Genomic DNA, 20,545 nt, shown 5'->3' with positions numbered 1-20,545 from the left:
GACAGCAATCATCTTGGATACCGTGGGTATTGTACTGTAGGTGGCCACGCCTGGGTCCCGAGGGACTTGCAATACCGAAGATCGCGTCTCCGTCTCCGTCTCCGTCTCGCGTACAACGGTTCCCTTTCGGTGTCGGATGTTCCATCCATGCTCGGTGACGTGAGCCTTCACGCACATCTGAGGCCCGCGCCTCATTCCGCCGCCCGAGCTGCCAGCCCGGCCCATCCACTGTGCTGCATGCCATCACACGCTGCATCCAAACGACCCATTTGCCTGAGGCCTGGCTTTCTTCGCTGTGACTCTACCCGCGACCGGCGCAATCAACAGGTCCCACAATTGGTTGCCTGGGCTTTGGTAAAGTTTATTCATCTCATCATCGAGTGTATCTTGATTCGTTCATGCGAACAAGGGAAGAATCGACATGCTGCGGGAAGGCAATAGGATCGCCGTCATACCTTAGGTAGACCAAGAGACACCGATCCACTAAGAGGAGCCTACTCTTCCTCCAGTTCAGCCTGCATCTGGAGCCCTTCAAAGTGCAACAGTCAGTATCACTGCAGAGCCAAGCAGGCAGAATGGCCACTTACTCCAGGTCTTGTTGGCAGCATCTGATATCACCTTTGCCTTGACCATCAGTTTTTCTTCGTACTTGTCGTTGTCATTCCCCTTCAGTCGAATCTTGTTTGGCTGGGCCTGCCAGGTTCAAAGTCAAGGTTAGAAGTCTGAGCATTGAATCATCGGTCCAAGCTGGATTTGATTTCCTCACCTGCATTAACACGGGGAGTAATTCCGCTGGATCTGCGTTGGCGATCGTAGCGACAGTTCGAAATCCATTCTCCCAAAATACACGACTGTGCCTCGTTAACGTCAGCTTCTTCCCAAGGGGGAAGCCCACTTACGCTGTACGACTCTTGATAAAGGGGATCTTGGCCAGTGCCAACAGGTCAGCTCTTGCGCCAGCAATAAGTCTGTCTGAGAAGTGGTCCAGGGCTGCGGCCATGACACTGGGCTTGGTCAGTTGTGCAGCTTGATTCAGTTTGCGAGACACCTACCCCCATCCCATTTGCTCGCAAAACTTGATCATCCCGGCAGCGAAGCCTTGACACGTCTGCGAAAGGTTCTGGACAGTCCCGCGAGGCACGTCGTATTTGCGTGCCACCAGGTGTATCGGTACCTCATTGCAGAGGTCTCGCAGTTGGAGAGCAAGATAGAAACGGCGATGGACACGAGCTAATTGTTTCTCCTCTGGAGTAACTTCTCGGAGGGTAGCACCTTGAGCCCTTGTCGCTATAGTTAGTATGTGAAGCTGTATGGGATCCATGCAATTCGACTCACAATCTAAGGATCGTGGTGGGCTTGATCCCCAAGAGTCGCAGTACCCGCAAACCACTTTCGTCGAGACCCTCCATCTCATTTCGAAATACCTGCCAATTTACCGTGATGCCGAATTCCTGAACTGGCGTAAATGTGTAGAGCACATGCATCTCCCCATCCATGACAAACGCCTGAAGCGCTCGGCTGAGCTCCTTGTGGACGAAGATGCCGTCATCGGGGTCAATTGCTGATGCCACAATGGCTTTGCCAAGTTGCGTTGCAGTAAGCATCGAAAAAGAATCACGCTCCACGAAACCCATTCGCTCTATCTCTTCCAAGCTTGAGGTGATGCACTCGTTGACAAATTTGCCTGAATGAGTATGGCTCAGCAGTGATTTAGAGAAATAGTCATGGATGGATTCATGGCTCGTTGCTAGGCGGATGGAGACGACCTCTAACAGTGCACTGCCTCCTGTCAGTGAATGGGCGCACGGATATCCGAGCACAGCACTTACCGCTGGATGCGACGGTTTTCAGTGTTGAGGCAGCTCGTGACTGGGGGCAGCTCGGCATTCATGAGCTCTACAACCTGCTCAAGGTCGTTTTCTCGACAACACAAATATGTCTCCCCGATAGGCGCCTTGCCTTGCCTTCCAGCACGCCCGCGCATCTGCCTGAGCATGGATGGCCCAACAAACTCGCGCCCCATTCGGCAGTTGTGAAGAATTACTCTTCTTGCAGGCCTGGAACCGTTAGTGAATCATTGAAGCCAGTGAGGGGAACTAACAGATTGATCCCAGCCGCAAGGCTACAAGTGGCGACACAGACGAGAAGAACCCCATCATCATATCCCGCTGCAATGAGATCCCTCTCTTCAGTTGTTAGACCGGCCTGTTTTGTCAGAAACACTTTGACTCCCTTTGTTGTTTGGGGTTCTCACATCTGATCATGTTAGCAAATAAGGCTTATGAGCGAAAACAGATCTATGACATACGATGAAATGCGACTCCATATAGCACCGTCTCCTCTAGCACTGGGTCAATGCCGGTATTTAAACTTCGAAGCTCGCCCAACAGATCCATTCTCCTATCGACAACTTCGGGGCGGAGCTCATTTGGAGGAGGCATCGCACGACTGATCCATCGAGCATCCGACTCGCACATGCCACGGCTGCCAGCAAACACGAGGGCACCAAAGCCAGAAGTTGCAGTCTCACAAGCGAGCGTGACGACTGCATTGAGAACCGGATCCCGAAGTTCCTTGTGCGTCGATGGCTCAACCCGCCTGATAGGTTTGGTGAGCGACTGTGTTTGGGTGGGCCGGTTATTTAGCTGTGCTGCGGTCCTTATGAGACTGCTGGTAGAACCCGCGGGATAGACGTTTCCGTCATATACTAGATGCTCCTCGATAGGAACAGGTCGGTAGCGAGTTTCATAGCAATGTCCGTCCAACCACTGAGCCATCAAGTCCATATTCTGCCGGGAAGTGTTAATGAAGCTACCTTGGTTGCAGATGTAGTTACGTACCGGAAGTGTGGCGCTCATGCCGATGATTTGGATAGGCTGCTCGAGACTCAGCAACTTGGAAGCCACGAGCTCCAGAAGATATCCTCTGTGCTCATCGTCAACCATGTGCAACTCGTCAAGCACAACTGCTCGAAGCTTGGTGATGGAGCAATCATCAATTGCGGTGTTTACAAGCGCATTCGCCTGGTTCATTGTTAACCATTTCCAAGCACCGGGAAGCGCAGGCCTGGGGGTGACCGACCTTTTCCAGGGTACAGACGCCAATGTCAAAATCTGCCCATGTTGCTCGGACTTTTCCACCCCCAAAGAAGCCGACGACACGGACCGTACCTTCGTCTGCTCGTCGACGCCAGATGCGCTTATCGTCGTCAATGACCGTTTCCGTGGCAAGCCGCAATCCCTGTACCACGCTTCGAAGCCATCGAACTTTCTCTTGAACGAGAGCCACATAAGGCAGAACAAGAAGTGCCTTTGTGCCCTTTTCTTCCAATATCCTCTTGAGCATAAGTACTGCCACCATTTAGTTTCCGCCCTTCATTTCCAGCATTCAACTCACCATCAGCAACCAACGACTTGCCGCCACCGGTGGGGGCGCAATAGACGAGATTTTTCTCTCCTGTCAAGAGGCCAGGCCCTTTGAGACAAGATTTTTGCCATGGATATATTTGCTTAATGCCAAGAGAAGCAAAATTGTCCACCAAATGCCGCGGTAGGCCATATGTCGGGTGGTTCAAAGCCAACTCGGGGTCGTGAGAGGCTGTAGGAGTCGCAGCTATCGATCTCCGTTGGGAATACTCAGAGGGTCCCACTCGCTCATCGAGGTTCACAATGCGACTAGGAGAGATTCTGGGAGGAGCACTGGGTAGACTGATGGCTCGCTGGAATTGGACAGTGGACCGAGATGCGGATGGTCGAGGATTGTGATCATCTCCGGTGTTGGATAGGCTTCTCTTATGTCCGACAACTGATGTGGTAGCGAATGTTGTCTTTCGATCATGGGCAGCTTCAACACTAGTTGTGTGCATCAACCCTCGTATACTTTTCATCGTGAGCAACAAGACAAGCCAAGGACAATGAAAGCAAACGAAAACAAGAAATCAAGAAAAAGGAATGGACAACGGCCACAAACATCTCCAGCTACTCCGACATCAAAGAAATATCCTCCTTGAAAAGGTGACGTGACACGCGCGTCCAGGCGTGTCAGGAAAGACAGGCAGAAACGCGATGTCACGTGGGCGACAGGTGGTCAAGGGAGGACAGGTTTGCGGCCTGGGCAGGTGCGCTTGAAGGCAAGAGCCACTCAAACGCGGGGCGTTCCTGACACCACACGACAAGCTGCAGCCGATTTGCAGGGCTCTGGCTGAGTGGTGCCCCGCGGCAAGATATGGCGCCGTGATTGGCCTGCTGCCGGGAATGAACCCTGTGCGGTTCTCTCCGACCGCCCAGCATAAACCTGTCTCTTCGGTCGTGTTCCTCGTCGGTAGCGCCCTCGCATCCATTGCGTATTTGTTAGGTCGGTGAGACTTCGCTGAAGACTCTTGATCAGGCTGTAGGATTGGCTGACCTGCTTACTGAGCTGCGGGAATATTATGCAAATCCCGAAACCGTCCACAAAGCGACTCGCTTCCCCGTTGTCCTTTAGTTGTGGTTTGCCGACGCAGTGCCTTGTTCCTTGGTACCTCGCGGGCGGCGTCCCAGCCATGCGGCGTCATGCTTGTCCCTACAACGTCGTGCTTAAGTCACTTTTAGACGACCAAGGGAATGGGCTTCTGTCTCACGACCAAAAAAATTGCCAAAATTCATTCCTCTGAGATATTAATGCAGAATATACCTTGCACTCCAGATTGGACCGAGATACTCATGCTTTGCCGAATCGAAATGTCGTCGTCGCCCATCAACTGCGCTAGAATCAAGTACCTGCTGGCTTCCATACCTCCCTCCTAGCCCCACGACCCTTCACGTTTTTTGAGGGGCGGGGTTTTGGGGGTGCCATTTCGATCCATTGAATCTTGATTCGACGACAACACCATGCAGACCACAGCGTAGTGCAGCATTCTCTGCAGCCCTGGCCCAAGCCAAAGGGCTCCCGCTCCCCTCTTGTTGTTGTTGTTGATGAAATCGTGCTGTACAGTAGAGTTGGCAGCAGCGAGATGCCAGATGCACGCGTCTCGGCGCCTACTCTACCATCGGATCGGCTGATCGCTGGGCCATCCACCATCCCCGAGACATGCCCGCCGTCGCTTGTCCTGACCATGATCCATGCCCGAGTGGCATAATGGTTGTGTGATTTAAATGCAATTGACCCAATCTCACGAACTTGGGCCACCCATACTGGGTTAGTGGTCGAACAAACTACTTACCGTACGCTCTGTCCCTCCCCCGGGGAAGGGAAGGCATTCAAGAGCCTCATCCAAGTATCTCGGCTGTTCTCTGGCGAGCAAGCTTAGGCCCTGGCTCAGGCAGCCGGCTAAAATGACTGGCATGTGCTACAGAGGGCGGATTCGACAGGACAAATGAAACGTTCGTGTCGACAAGGCCTAGCTGATCTTTGCGGTCGCCTCTGCCAACGTCTGGTAGATTGCGACAGCGAGGGAGTTGAGACATTCCCAGGCGGGCCATGGTACGAAATGGTTGTGGTCCAGAAAAAGCCTGTCCGAACAGGGGGGAGGGGCGGGGGCGGCTTCAAGCCCAGTTGCATGCCACCCTCCATCCATCCACCCTGGGGCCACGCCAGGCTTTTCCAGAGAGGGAAGAGCGCCAGCGTGGGAGAAGAGCAGGACGGACGGGGACCTGATAGGGATGGATTGACGGGCTCTCAGTCAAGTCAAGGCGGACAAGTGCTGCGTTTATCTGCTAGGGCGGGCGGCATGTCTTGGTGGCTTCTAACGAAGTCCCCCAAGATGAGGTGGACTCCATCGATGCAGTGGATGGATGGATTGGATACGTACCGGCCATGGATGGCTGGTCACCACTCACTCACACTCACACTCACACTGACTGCAGGCAATGGAAGTGGAAGCCAGGGCCTCGGGGGCACCCATCCAACCGGAGCCCCGGCCACGCCGGTGGAGCTGGCTCTTTACTACGCCAGCTCAATCCTTAGCCCTATTACCGACTGCCTCCGTCAGCTTCCACGAGGATCTCAACATCATCACCGCACATCCGTTTTTCTGGCGCGAAATTGGCCGGCTCTCGAGTCTGGATCTGGCCTGGGTCCACGGATGCTTGAGGGGAAACGCCTAGTGCTACGGTAGGCGGACCCTAACAGATTGGCCCCATGCCGTCGGTAATGGTTCGCTGTCTATAATGCCAGCCCTTCCTTGCTTGCAGCTTAAAAAACTCGACAATATTGGTGATTGTTGATGCGTGTCGAGGTAATGATGCAGATGGAGAGCGACATTTCGGACCTGTTTGGTGAGTACGGGCTGTTGGAAAGGCTCCTTTCACCGCGTGCCGTGCATTCAAGGTACCGGAATTGAGGCATGATGAGATGATCTGCGACCATGGCTTCTGGGGGGTGGTGTGCCTTTGCTCGTCATTGCCTGTGACTCTGTGTTAGTTGGTAGGGGGAAAAATGCCGGGATGACGACAAGGGTCTTGGGAAGAGAATGGATGGAGAGAGAGGATGGGGGAGAGGCAGCAAGAGAGAAGGAAAGAAAGGACGTGGGCGTTGTATATTAACGTCATCTCAGTCCCGTCTCCTGGCAAAACGAGAGTGAGAGGGCGCAACCGCTATCGCTTGTCGGGAAACATACCTAGGTGATGGGACCTATGGAAGACGCCCGGCTCCCTGTCGCCCTGAAGCAGGAGCACAAGCACACAATGGAGGTACGGGGCTTGATAGCGACGACTCCGTTGACAATGATTGAGTCGAGGGAGGGCGTGCAAGGGTGTGCGAGATGGCGACGGATGACTTGGCGCTGCTGCCCCATGCTCCTTGTCTAAGCTCACATTTTTGACAGGTTTCATGCCTGCTCCTCTGGGCGAAATCTCTTGCCGACCAGCGCGAGTGATTGACTGCAGCAGCGATACAAACCAGAGAAGCATGGTGCGTAGAAGCCATCATGGCCGTCGATCTGGGTTAAACGGCGCATGACGAACTCGGCATGGCACGGGCATGGGGGGAACTATCATGGATGGCGGAGCCGAAAGGTTGTCGAATCGAGAGGGAGGGCTTATATCCATGGCTGACCAGCCCAAGCAGGCACCGCTAGGTTGCCCCCAGAAAGAAGCACGTTCGTCTTTGAGCATCGGCGGCCAGAGAGACGATGGGGCAAAACGCACTTGATTAGGAGCGGAGGGCAAGCAAGCAAGCGAGACGAGACGAGAGGACAGCCCGGCCATATTTCGTACGTGTCCCGTTCCCCTTGTCGACGGACATGCTCGAGATCGCCTTACACCCATCCATTGGGGTTTTGGTGAGTAGAGATTGTTGTTGTCCTCTAGGTATGGCCCATGCTTGGCCGCGCTGCGACGACCTCGGCCGGCATCGCGAGATCTTGGTCGGCCACGGAATCTTCCCACCAAAAAACAAACCGGCCGTATCGTCCATGGAGGCAGGCCCGGTCTGGTGGTGACCGGCTCTGTAGTGGTCCTCTCCCCGGCATGGTCTGCTCTTGTGGGAGGACCCGTGGACCCGTGGACACGCTCAGAGTTGGGTTGAGATCCCGTCGTGCTGCGAGTCCCAGATGGGCCCCCGTGGAGACTGAGGTAGCACTAGGGTGCCATGTAGACACCTGGTCACGAACATCGTGCTGGGGGTGCAAGCCACCGTGTTGGGGTGACAGGCTTGGTGGGAGAGGCAAACAGGCCGCATCAGCCGTGATAGCGGCTACCTGGCGCTACCTCGAGGGTTCATGCTAACACCGCCCCCGTGCTCCTTTAGTAGAGTGTGGGCCAGGATCCATGCATCGACGGGCTGGCCAGGGCTCTTGGAGTGCCAAACGTTTCTGCTCCCGGCGCCTGGGAATCATCTCTTCCTCTTTCAACCTTGCTTCCACTCCATCACGGTGGGCAATTCTTACTTTGGTTGAGCCTCCATCTCTATTCTTTATACTCGGGACTTGTCTCTGTGGCCTCTTTATACTTCCCCTCGCCTAGAGGCGAATCTCGGCATCTCTCTCGCGCCTTTTCTATCCTCGCATCCTCCTCCGCCAACCCATCACCTCCGGGCATGCCTCCATACGCGATTCACTTCATCTCATTGTTGCGCAAGTGATTTTCTGCTGGAGGTCATGGCACAACAAAATGTGAGTTCCTCTCTTTATCTTTGAAGTCCATTCACTTGATACACTCTTACCCATCATTTTTTTTTTACTCGCCTCGACTCTCACACCTCGCTCTCTCTCACTCAAGCGGCGAGCTGTGCCAGCGCGGTCGCGATTGGACCCATTCTCTAACTCATCACCCAGGACTCCAAAGCTTCAGACCCTGAAGCTCACTCCGTGGCCGACCCGATGACCACTCAATCAGGTTCTGATGGTGCGGCCAAGGACGCTGGCACAGACACAGCGTCACCCTACGGGACTCGCTCTCGTAACAGGACGGGCACCTCGCGCCCCAACTACGCTGAGGACAAGGACATCGACACTGATGTCTACGACTACTATCACGACAAGAAGGACCACGACTCCAAAAAGTCGTCGCGACAGGCCAGTGCCGCCGCGAACGGTGATGCGCCGCCTCGTGGCGGTGCCAATTCACGTAAGGCTGGCACGGACGAGGCCAAAGCCGGGCAATCTGCGAATGCCTCCAAGGAGCAGCAGACAGGCGCTTCAAGCAATGCGTCCACCACCACTCACTCAACGGGACCTTCGCAGCCTACACGAAAGCGCAAGGCCGCAAACCAGTCGGCAGGGTCCACCGGCCAAGGCGCCTCCGCTAATGGATCGTCCAAGAAGGCGACGACGGCCTCTGGACCGACCACGGGCATTTCGTGGCCCGAAACCAACATGTTGACTTTTGACGACTGCAAGGCACGACCCGTCGACGGGCGGATGGTGGCCGACGATGGCACGGTGCTGGAAGCAAATGGTAACATGCTTTCCCCCCCTCCGAGGTCCACCGTAAAATCGGACAGAGCGTGGCTAACCCGGTGATGCAGATCATGTGTACCTTGTCTGCGAGCCACCAGGAGAACCATATTACCTGGGCCGCATCATGGAGTTCCTCCACGCGCAGAATGACACGAGCAAGCCCGTGGACGCAATCCGCATCAACTGGTACTACCGGCCAAAGGACATTGGGCGAAAGGCCCCGGACACGCGCTATGTGTTTGCGACGATGCACTCAGACATCAGCCCGTTGACTGCGCTCCGCGGCAAGTGTCAGATTCGCCACAAGGCTGAGATCCCCAGCCTGGACGCCTACCGCAAGACGCCCGACAGCTTCTGGTACGACAAGCTGTATGATCGGTACATCCAGAAGAACTACGACCTGATCCCCACGCGCTCGATTGTCAACGTCCCTGCCAACGTGAAAAAGGTGCTCGACGAGCGCTGGAAATACGTGCTAGTTGAGCAGGGGCGTGGCAAGGAGCTCACTAGCGCCGTTAAGCTCTGCAGGAGATGCACCGGCTATTGCGCCAGGTACGTACCTCCCCCCCCCTGCCCCACGTCCCACCCACGTCCCGTGGCTGACCTCATGCCTCCAGCAACGATTCGGTTGACTGCGCCGTGTGTCAAAACACGTATCATATGAATTGTGTTAAGCCGCCCCTGCTCAAGAAGCCCTCGAGAGGATTCGCCTGGTCTTGCGCTGCGTGCAGTCGCGCGCAGGAGAGGAAGCTGGAGGCTCGCAACACCCCTAATGTCAATGACCCCAGCTTTGACGGCGAAGATGACGACTTCTTGGATGAGGAGGATGAGGAGATGCAGGGAGTCGACACAGGCCGCACTAGCCCCGACGAGGACAACCATGGACCCCACGAGGGAACTGCCGAACAGATCTACCAGGCAAGCCTTTGGCCTTATAGATACTTGGGCATGCACTGCAAACCCGAGGATGCCCTCGATTACGACGACAGAATCTACCCTCGCGCAAGCACACGAATTGGCCCACGCCACCAGGCCAATGTTCTGCCATGGCCCGGAAAGCCTGTGGAGTATGTCAAGCCGCCTGAGACCAAGAAAAATGGCAAGAAGGATACCAAGTCGAAGGAGGCACAGGCCGCTCTAGAAGCTGACAAGGCCTGGCGCGGAAAGCGACCGAAGTGGATTCAGGACATGCCTCCTGGCTATACCGTCCGAGGCGAGGATCATGACGAGGATGATCCCAAGTGCACGTCAAAGCGACTTTGGATGCCCCCTTCAGAAGATGTCATTTCTAGCGACGAAATTAACGCGTATATGGAGAAGGCCAAGGCGATGGCCAAGGGACTCGGACTACCGGAACGATCAACCAACCTCGAGGACGTTGCCGCAAACACCCTGTTCCGCACCGATTACGACACAAAACGTGCAATCAAACTTGTCCCCGAGACAGAAAAGGCGGCATTCAAGGAACCCGAATTGACCCCAACAGAATTGAAGAGGTTTGAGGAGGCAGTCGTCAAGTACGGATCTGAACTGTACCTTGTCAAGAGGCATGTCAAAACCATGCCTTTTGGCATGGTCACTCGTTTCTACTATACCTGGAAGAAATCCGAGCGTGGTAAACAGGTTTTGGCCAACATGTCGGGCCGAAAGGGCAAGAAGGAGGCCAAACGGGCCGAGGCTGCTGCTAGCAAGCTCGCCGACGATGTTGCAGACAATGACGACGACTCGGCTTTCGATGCGGAGAAAGCGAACCAGAAGAAGCGTGGTTTCGTGTGTCAGTTCTGCTCTACGACGAACTCACGCAGCTGGCGACGTGCACCAAACCCGATTCCCGGACTCGTCAATGAGAACGGCTCGAAGAACGCGAACAAGGACAAGGGCGGCGAGCGCGTTGTGGCTCTATGCCGCCGATGTGCGGAGCTTTGGCGCAGATATGCCATTCGATGGGAGGACATGGAAGAGGTGGCCAAGAAGGTGGCTCAGTCTGGTGGTCGTGCCTGGAAGCGCAAGCAGGATGAAGAGCTGCTCAAGGAGCTGCAGGCTGCCAAAGACTTGGGCATGATGACACCTGAACGGGCGCCGACTCCCTCGACAACTACTTCGACGACCAATGGACAAGAACCGCCGCGCAAGAAGCTCAAGACTGCCCCCTCAGACAAGGATGCCGACAACAATCACTCGGACGCGGCCAGCGTGGCGGGCTCTACCGCATCGAAGAAGAAGGACAAGAGCGTGGAAAGGGCGGCAGCGCCCGAGATGCCCAAGCCCAGAGTGCTACCTTGCGCTGTATGCGGTCAGATGGAGCCACAAGGCGACCAACGCCTGTCTTGTCGCGAGTGTCGCCTGACTGTGCACCGCAATTGCTATGGCATCATGGATAACCGCAACCCTGAGAAATGGACCTGCGATATGTGTGCTAACGACAAGAACCCCCAGGTTTCGACAGTAAGTGATACCGGGCTCATTCGCGCATGGGTGTTAACGTGATATGCAGCACTACAAGTGTGTCCTGTGTCCTGTTGACTACACTGAGTACGACTTTGTGGAACAACCAAAGCTCACACACCACAAGAAGAAGATGTCGGAAAAGGATCGCGAGAGGGAACGTCAGGATGTCCAGAAAGCCCGAAAGGCGGCCGAGTTCTACCGCAAGAAGCAGGAGGAGATGAATCGACCAGTCAATCCTCGTGAGCCTCTCAAACGAACCGCCGACAACAATTGGGTTCACGCAACCTGCGCAGTCTGGACACCAGAAGTCAAATTTGGCAATGCTAAGGCCCTAGAGCCTTCAGAAGGGATTCCCTCAATCCCCAGGAGCAAGTACGACGAGGTTTGCCAGGTTTGTAACAAAAAGGACGGCGCTTGCGTCTCGTGCCATCAATGCCGTATACCAAGTAAGTACTCTACGTGCAGCAAGCAGATGGCATCCATGCTAACCAGACATGTTAGTGCATGTGGAATGCGCACGGCAGCAGGGACACGTTCTCGGCTTCGACATTACTCCCGTGAAAAGTTCCCGTCGGGACCAAGTCACGACTGTGACAATCGGCGGAGAGAGTGGCACAATGTCGGCGACCGTTTGGTGCAAGGACCATGCTCCAGCGAAGACGACGGTTCATCGTATGCACGATATTGTCAACGAGTCGGGGCTCAATGCTCTGCAGCTCTACGTCCAAAACTTTAAACAGGCCGATCTCACATTGACGGGTACCGTCCGCAAGGCCAATCTGATGACGACTGCAGCCAAAATGACGGGAACAACGACTCAACCTGGGCTACGGCGGTCGTCAACGACGAATATTCCTGCAGGCGGATGGAGCCAGCAGCGCAGTGGGGAGACTGAGGACGTCGCCTTGGACGCCAGACAACCGGGAGAGAAGGTCTGCATCACCTGCGGCATCGATGTCAGCCCCAAGTGGTGGCCAATTGACAATTCTCAAGAGCGCGAACTCACCAATGGGCACTATGGCACTCTTGGAAGTGAGGCACAGAAGTTTGTGGAACAGAGGCGATTCCAATGTCACAAGTGCCGCAAGGCCCAGCGGACCGCGAAGCCACATGCGCCGCGGCGATCTCCTCCAATGGTGGAGATGGCACTTCCGCCAGCGCCAGCGCCAGCTCCAGCACCAGCACCAGCGCGAGAGCCCAGTGTGCCAGCGGCCGTCAACCCTCTACACAGCCCGCCACAAGCCATGCCCGGCCACCGAGAACCGCACCCTGCTACTTACGCCTGGCCGTCTCATGTCCCCCCTCAGACAGCGCCTCCTCCAATGCAGGCTCCAGCTCATGTCGCAGACCATGCTCTTGGGGCCCGGCCACCACCAGCTCCCCACGGATACCCGGCTCCACCGCCGCCGAGAACCTCATTTAACGACTGGGGAGCCCGACCTGGAAGCCAGCACGGATCGCCTCCTCGGCATCTCAATGGAGGACCTCCCCCCCTTCACAACCCGCCGCACCTCTCGTCCCTGCGACCCCCACCGCTGTCGGGTCCTCCGCCTCCTGCACCGCTGCCCGTAAACCACCACGGGTCACCGCCCTATGTCAATGGACTTCCCCCGTCTCCTCGAAGACTCAACGGACCGGCGCCGCCATCGCGATATGTGCATCCGTACCAGTCCCATGGACACCACGGTCCCCCGGCACATCTACCGCCGCCAAACATGAGCAATGGAGCGCCCCCGCCTCCGCCGCCGAGGAATGACGGATTTGCTCATGGCCTACATCCGCAGAGAACACCATTCTCAGCGCCTCATGCGAGCCCGCCCGGTTCTCGAAGTGGGCTTCCTCCACCACACGAGCCTCCAGGATCGGCGGGTTCAATCAGCCAGCGGCAACCGGAGAGCCGACCGATGAATGGAGCAAGTGCTAGTCCTTCATTGCGAAACCTACTATCGTGAGGTGGATCCAGAAGGTTTAAGCCATGATGGCTCAGAAGCCCTGCGTGGGGCTATCTGGCATGAACAGGAGTTTTTTGCTTTCAACAACGGCAGTTATCTTTTATGAAGCAAGGAGTCGTCTGCGCTTTTCTTCTTGTACTCTTTCTTTTTGTAAACCCTCGCGTAGACATGCATTACTTACGAGGCGTATAAATATTTACCCAGGGAATCAGTGTTGTGGACGTTATTTTTTGGGTGGTATTCAATTGCAAGCTGGGCGCGATGGCGAGTTGGACAAGGAAACTATGGAGAACTGGGAGGATATATATAAGAGGGGAGGAAGGGAAACCTGTTCTTTTATGACTGTGTAAGAGACCGTGAAAAGCACTTGCGGGAGGGAGTTAGCTTATAGACGACACAATGAAATGTTTTAAGACACTTTTTAGTGTGGTCTTTTGCATATACTGAGGTTGTAAGATTGTGAGTGAGTGAGGAGTGAGCTTCAGTAGCAGACGAAAAGGGGAAGATACAGTAGCCCCACTTTCTCCGGAGATATGTGGACCTCCGAGATGAGCCAATAAAGGGCCGTTTCCGTTCATGTGGGTGGATGCCCGCGTGGTCGGGAGAGGGAAGGGAAGGCACCGTCCCGCGGCACTCCCTGGGGGGAACGGTACGTACCGTAGGTGAGGTGCTCTTACTCGCAGGGCAGGGCAGCGGGCGGAGTGCTTGGAACTTCCCATGCCAGCCCGCTCGCTAACGTTAGCTGGGTAGGTGCGCGCCTGGCAGCTGGTACCTGCCGCCTGCGCGCCTGCCCTGTGATTCCCATTCCCGGGGCGGGTTAATCGTGGCGCTCGGCCTAAGTACTTGGGGCTGAGCTGGCCTCCTTCAGTGGCTTAGCTTCTGGACCTGTCCAGGCCTGCATCAGCTTTCCATCCAACCTCCAACGTCAGCCGAAACAACATCCATCTCGACCACTTTGGCCGTCCATCTTGCCTTTCTGCTTTGCTTGTCCAACACTAGTCTCTTTCCGTCGTCATCTCGCCGACGCGGGTTCCCTTCTTTGATTTACCATAGGCGCAGCGACAAATTCCTTCCCGACATTACCTGTACCTATTCTGTTGATAGCCCACTCAATTGCGACACGATAGCTACCTTGCGGCTGTTCCTGGCGATCCATACCATCCCGATTGACCGATTCCGCCCCCATTCCTTCGACCTAGGGAGCCTCAACCCGCCGAACGCACTCTAAAGGGCAGAGGCGATAATTTATTGCAACACTCACAAGCTCGGATATCTACACTGCGCAGCCATCCACCATGGCGCAAGTCCTTCTCGACCTCTTCTATTCGTTCGGGAACTGTCTCAACTGCTTCCCCGGAAACCCCAATCTCAAGATCAACAACCGAAGCTTTAAGATCCTAAGGCTCTTGGGAGAGGTGAGTAGTAGCTAGACGTTCTGCGCATTCTCTGCATCAGCGCTGACTCTATGTACAGGGCGGTTTCTCATACGTCTACCTCGTCGAAGACACGTCGACCCACGAGCTCTTTGCTCTCAAGAAGATCCGATGTCCCTTTGGCGCCGAATCGGTGCAGCAGGCTATGCGCGAGGTGGACGCCTATCGCCTCTTCTCACATGTCCCGACCATCATCTCGGCCGTCGACCACTCGGTTGCCACGGAACGCGGCGCAGATGAGACGACAAAGACTGTCTACGTCCTGCTGCCGTACTACAAGCGCGGCAACCTCCAGGACATGATCAACGCCAACCTCGTCAACCACGATCGCTTCCCTGAGCGCCGCCTCATGCTGCTCTTCCTCGGCGTCTGCAAGGCCCTGCGCGCCATGCACGACTACAGGCCCGCCGTCGAGCGCATGGATATGGGCCACGAGGAGGATCAGCTGCACCGGGATGAGAGGAATAACACGAGGGGCAAGCGGACTGAGGAAGAAGAGGAGGGCGAGCAGGAGAGAGGTCTGCTTGAGGGTGAGAACCAAGTAAGCGGGGGCAGGTCAATTCAGCACTATGCCCACCGTGATATTAAGCCAGGTACGTGCCGCAGACAAGCCAAAACTGTCGCCTATGCTAACCCGCCCTGAAGGAAACATCATGATCGACGATGCCGGCTCAACCCCCATCCTCATGGATCTCGGCTCCGTGGCGCCATCCCCGATCCCCGTAACATCACAGTCCCTCGCCCTCCAGATTCAAGACACGGCCGCCGAGCACTCGACCATGCCCTACCGCGCTCCGGAGCTCTTTGACGTCCAGACGGGCACCGTCATCGACACAAAGGTCGACATCTGGTCTCTTGGCTGCACCCTCTACGCCTGCCTCGTTGGCAAGTCCCCCTTCGAGATGCGCTCCGACGAGACTGGCGGCACGCTCTCCCTGTGCGTCCTTGGTGGTGACTGGCGTTTCCCTGATGAGGGTCCCGCCGGCGTTAAGCGCAACAACAGCATGCGACCCCAGCAGCAGCAGCAGCAACCACAAGCGCCCGCCATCGAGATCAGCGAGCCCATCCGTGAGGTGGTGAGGAAGTGCTTGCGTGTCGAGCCAGCTGAGAGGCCTGATATCAATGAGCTCATTGATATGGTACAGACCGTCATTGAGGAGCTCCCCGATGATTCTCATTAAACAGCTCTGTTTGTCTCTTTTCATCTGGGATCTAATGGCTGGAGGAGGAGGAGTCGGCGATAGGGAGACTGTAGGATAGGATACTTCTCCCACTGTTGAGTGATTGGCCTTGTCGATTTGATCGAGTCTTGTCTATTCTTAGCTCGGCCACCATATTTACTTACCTGCTAGGTGATTATCAAGGAAATGGCGTTTAGGGAATTGGAATCATAGATGCATTTATTGCTGCTCAATCAAGTTTTGCTCTGTTTTTTGTCCTTTGTATCCATCCTAGACCGTCTCGGCATTGTATCCTTGTCAATCTGTCTTGATACTCTACCAGAGACTCCTAGCACCTCCAGCATAACCCCCAACTCAGCAGTAAACCGCAGCTAACTTAACTAACTTTATTCAAAACAGCACAATCAAATACCGAAAAACACGGGAATGCTTGAGGTCGGGCAATTGCACTCAAACTCATCGTCGTCCTACAACTCGAGCTTGTAGGTTGCAACCTCGAATGGCCGCAACTCAATGGGTATCTTGCCGTCGGAGTGCTGGATCTCTTCCAATTCATCTTCCAGGATATTGGTCTTGGTGACCCGCTTGACGTCAAACGACGTCTGGATGATGCCGCGACTGCGCCCACCCAGAGACTCGTATACACGGCAAATGATGCTCCGGCCTCGGCCGAAGTGCAGACCCTCGTCGCGGCTGACATCTGCGTCGTCATGTCCTCGCTTGATGGTGTCCAGAACAAGTGAATCAGATTCATCAGTGTTCACCAGTTTGATGGGTGCACCAGAGATGCTCTTGATGGTAGCCTGCGAGGCTGAAAGAGGCTTCAGGGGGTTGTTCAGAGCGTACGCAGCCTTGACGGTGGCCGACGATAGACTGCCCTTGTGTGGGAAAATGGCCCATCTGATGGAATGTTGTCCCATATCGGCATTGGCATCGGGGGCCTTGGGGGAACGAAGGAGTGACAGACGCATTGTCTTGCCCGCCGTCGCGAACCCGTACTTGCTGTCGTTGAGGATCGACACACCATAGTTGCTCTCGGAGAGATCAGCAAACTTGTGGCAGCACACCTCAAACTTGGCCATGTCCCAACTTGTGTTGTAGTGAGTTGGCCTCTTGGTGATGCTAAAGGCTGTCTCGTACGAGGCTTCAGTGTTGACAATGTCGACAGGAAATTCGACCTTGAGGAACTTGGAGTCCTCGTGCCAATCAACTTCAGCTGAGCAGTCGACCTGAGAGGGCTGTCCGTCAAGGGCTGCTGAGAGGGTGATGTAAGACTTGATGGAGCTGTCCTTGCTGATCTTGATATCGGTGACCAAGGTGACGCGATGAGGCTTTTGCTCAAAGATCTTGGTCTTGCCATATTCAACCTGTCGGCGAGCGTCGAGGTGGTAGACCTCTACATCCCATGCCTGCCAATAGAGTGGAATATCGTCAAAGATGACAAACTTGTTGGCCTTGCCGCCCTTCTCGATGACCTCGCGGTCATTGACAAGGTCGTGAAGGGATGTGATGACACCATCCTCGACAACGACGCGAAGCTGGTTGTTTTGCAAGACAAAGATATCTGGCGACTTCTCCATGACAGTGACAGCTGGCATGTCCTCCTGTGTCTTAAACGTGCGGAGAGCCAACAACTGACCATCGCCGCATGCAATACCCACCTCAGACTTGGAGATCTCGACAAGTTCCTTTCGGTGCCAAGGAAGGGTGTTGATGGCCACCGACTCACGAAGAGAGCTGGTGACGCCCTCAGATACGGCAAGAGAGTTGTACAATTCCTTCAGCAGACGCTTGCCAGTCTCGAAGACTTCAGCATAGACCTAGAAAAATTAGTAGAGATCCCTTTTAACCAGACATAACTGCTTACCTTATCAGAGTCGTCGTAGCACATCTCAATGCTGCTTCCTGGAAGACAGTCGTGGAACTGGCAGAGCAGAACTGACTCCCACATGTCATCCAGATCCTTTGTTGGGTACTTGTACGACTTGTTCTTAAGCGACGCAATCGTGGCTAGTTGCTCAAGATCTCGCAGCAGGACCTCGGCCTTGCGGTTGTAGAACTTGTTGTTCGCCTGAGTGGTGTAGGTGCCACGATGAAGCTCAAAGTATAGCTCGCCGTACCAGGTAGGGAACTCACTGGCCTTGTGGTTGAGGCGATCAAAGAAGTCATCAACTGTCGCACCAAGCTTGAGCTTGGGAATGCCACCAACAGTGTTGCTGATGCCAGCGCATCGCCGGAGCTTCTCAAAGTGCTGCCAGGTAGGGCCACCACCACCGTCGCCCTTGCCAAAGACAAGAAGAGATGAGCTGTCGACGCGCATGGTCTTGTGGTTGGTGATGCTTCTCTTCAAATCACCAAAGTCGGCATTGGCGGTATAAGTCTCAGAAGGGGGCATGTGGCAAATGACCTGACTTCCATCGGGACTCACCCACATGAACGTAGTGTGAGGAAAGTTATTGATATTGTTCCAGCTCAGCTTCTGGGTCATGAAACGATCCATACCGGCCAAGCGGCACAGTTGAGGGAGCTGGCTCGAGTATCCGAACGTGTCGGGCAGCCAGAACGTTCGGCATCGGGAACCAAACTCGGCCTGGAAGAATCGTTGACCGTAGAAGAACTGGCGAACAAGCGATTCGCCGCTGGGCATGTTGGTGTCGTGCTCAACCCAGCTGCCGCCGATGGGGTTGAACTGGCCCTCCTTGACCTTGCGCTTGACTCGTTCGTACGCTGCAGGATAATCTTGCTTGAGCCACTTGTACTGCTGCGCCTGTGAGCAGGCAAAGGTAGCCTCTGGGTAACGATCCATGAGATCGCACTGGTTCGTCCAGGAACGAACAACCTTGCGCCTCGTCTCGGCCCAAGGCCAGAGCCAGCAGCTGTCGATGTGACAGTGACCAATTCCAAAGACGACGGGCTCCTTGCCCACCTCGTATACCTTGTGAGAGTCGACATCAGGACCAAGGATCTCTCGGGCAATCTCGCGGCACTTGAGGATAGACTCCTGGTTGTTCACCTCAAAGGTGTTGATGATCTTCATAGCGACCGAGAGGGCATGGTTCTGTTCAGCCGAGTTCTCGGGGAGTTCCCGAGCAGCATCACCAAGTTCCCACATATCTATATGGAGCTTGCGAGCCGGAACGTTGATGGCGACAATGTCGGCCTTGGAGAGATTGAATCGCCTGTTGGGATCCGGCGGTGCAATGGTGGTGGTACCGTTAGGAGCATTTCCAAACATGCCGTTGCAAGCCATCTCAATGTAGATGGTGTGTTCCTCGCCGTCGCGGAACGAGTCGGGGATGATCCATTCGATGCGCTCTCCGCTGCCAGTGAGGCCCTGGATGGGGACACCATCCTCGGTCCAAATGGTACCCTCGTTGCTGGCATCCCAGTGAAGCTCAATGAGCTCCTCGTCCTTAATGTCGTCGGGGATACGCAGCACCACCTTGAACCAATGGGTGGACCATGATGGGCCGAACGAGGTACCAGTGTGAGTCTCTCTGAATTGGTGTTGCACAGCCTCGTCAAAGGTCGGGCGAGAGAGATCTGGTGCATCCCAGACGGAGAGTTGAACATGAGGCTTACCCGAGTACCTGGCATTGTACATGTTCCTGCATGACCAGAGTTAGTTCGTCCGCCATGCGCCAAAAGAGGATAGATATGACATACGCCTGCAGGTTCACCTTATAGTACTGTCCTGACTTATAGAACGGTTCAATGCGGCCCTTGAGAATGCTCGTCTTTGGCACGCCGACGGGCCGCTCGGCGAAGACGGGGTAGGAAGAGCCATAGCCCTTGAGCTCGCCGCCTCCACCCATAGTATCGAAGTCGAGCGGATGACCTGGAGCAGGAGGAGCAGATCGATTCGAGATGCGGCGAAGCCTTGCCGAGAGCTGATGCTGCTGCTGGCTTTCGGGTGAAGGAGAATGTCGAGGACAGGCCGCCGGGATGGAGAGCGGATGATCGGAGGGGGTATCGTTGGTACTATCGAGTTGTGGTGAGCGACGCTTGACGATGATGACGTCAAGCTAAGTGAGGGACTGGAATGAGCGCTTGCGAGGGAAGATTGAATGCGATCGGAGAGGAAGAAGCAATGCTTATATGGTTGAATTGATGAACTCAATGTTGTTGTTGATGCGCGATTGAAGGATGTGAGACGCGAGAAGCTCAGTTAAGCTCCCGTCTCGCAGCTACAGTTAGTGGTCAAGTGAGCTCCCAAGCTTCCTTCCACACGCGGCAGCTTAACTGTGCCACCAATCGCCACACCAGACATAAAGGTTAGACACACAGCCACCAATACATCTTCACACAATGCATGCTTTATTCTGACAAGCTGCCCTCACACGCCAAGCTGAGAAGCGGGGGAAATCGCCCAGAACAGAACACCGCCCCAGTTGGTACACCCATTGCCGCCTTCAGTACAGGGGGTTCAGGCACTTGCTCGAGCGCTTTGACAATGCCTGTCCTGGGGGAGCGGGCCCGCTAACTTTTGGAGCGCCAAAGGGTTGGGGAAAGCGTCGTGGCGTGCGGGGCGGATGTGTCTTTGATGCAGACGTGAACTGTGATGGAAGACGCACATACCTCATGTTGAATCGTGATGGGATATCGATGCCGTTGAAGAGGCGCATACAGAAATCAGAGTCAGGACAGTAAAGGGAT

At 55.2% G+C, this 20,545-nt stretch overlaps 3 protein-coding genes and 1 pseudogene across 4 annotated transcripts, besides 1 other annotated feature; 2 read left to right on the top strand and 2 right to left on the bottom strand.

The window, feature by feature from the left end:
• Nucleotides 1-494: 494 nt before the first annotated feature.
• NCS57_00597400 (uncharacterized protein) lies at nt 495-3,886 on the bottom strand (the record flags this gene model as incomplete). Its single annotated transcript, XM_053055878.1, has 13 exons — nt 495-529; nt 588-693; nt 767-851; nt 900-1,004; nt 1,053-1,280; nt 1,336-1,779; nt 1,830-2,057; nt 2,102-2,186; nt 2,230-2,256; nt 2,309-2,789; nt 2,841-3,023; nt 3,082-3,350; nt 3,397-3,886. The coding sequence occupies 13 exons, from the start codon at nt 3,884-3,886 to the stop codon at nt 495-497; spliced, it is 2,766 nt and encodes a 921-aa protein (XP_052914833.1).
• A 4,188-nt stretch (nt 3,887-8,074) lies between these two features.
• Nucleotides 8,075-13,275, top strand: NCS57_00597300 (uncharacterized protein; the record flags this gene model as incomplete). The annotated part of the gene is made up of 6 exons (XM_053055877.1): nt 8,075-8,089; nt 8,252-8,873; nt 8,944-9,427; nt 9,493-11,320; nt 11,370-11,769; nt 11,825-13,275. The coding sequence occupies 6 exons, from the start codon at nt 8,075-8,077 to the stop codon at nt 13,273-13,275; spliced, it is 4,800 nt and encodes a 1,599-aa protein (XP_052914832.1).
• Nucleotides 13,276-14,570: 1,295 nt separating this feature from the next.
• Nucleotides 14,571-15,889, top strand: NCS57_00597200 (uncharacterized protein; the record flags this gene model as incomplete). The annotated part of the gene is made up of 3 exons (XM_053055876.1): nt 14,571-14,690; nt 14,749-15,301; nt 15,354-15,889. 3 exons carry the CDS (start codon nt 14,571-14,573, stop codon nt 15,887-15,889), a joined length of 1,209 nt encoding a protein of 402 aa, XP_052914831.1.
• Nucleotides 15,890-16,356: 467 nt separating this feature from the next.
• On the bottom strand, nt 16,357-19,914 carry NCS57_00597100 (annotated as a pseudogene). Its single transcript has 3 exons — nt 19,556-19,914; nt 17,757-19,497; nt 16,357-17,709 (listed from the first exon to the last, which is right to left on the bottom strand).
• Nucleotides 16,357-19,914: a sequence feature.
• Nucleotides 19,915-20,545: the final 631 nt, after the last annotated feature.

This window comes from Fusarium keratoplasticum, chromosome 4 (genome assembly GCF_025433545.1).
Source record: "Fusarium keratoplasticum isolate Fu6.1 chromosome 4, whole genome shotgun sequence".
In the NCBI taxonomy this organism is placed as follows: Eukaryota; Fungi; Ascomycota; class Sordariomycetes; order Hypocreales; family Nectriaceae; genus Fusarium; species Fusarium keratoplasticum.
The sequence above is the reverse complement of the archived record's forward strand: the minus strand, read 5'-3'. Positions and strand labels throughout refer to the sequence as shown.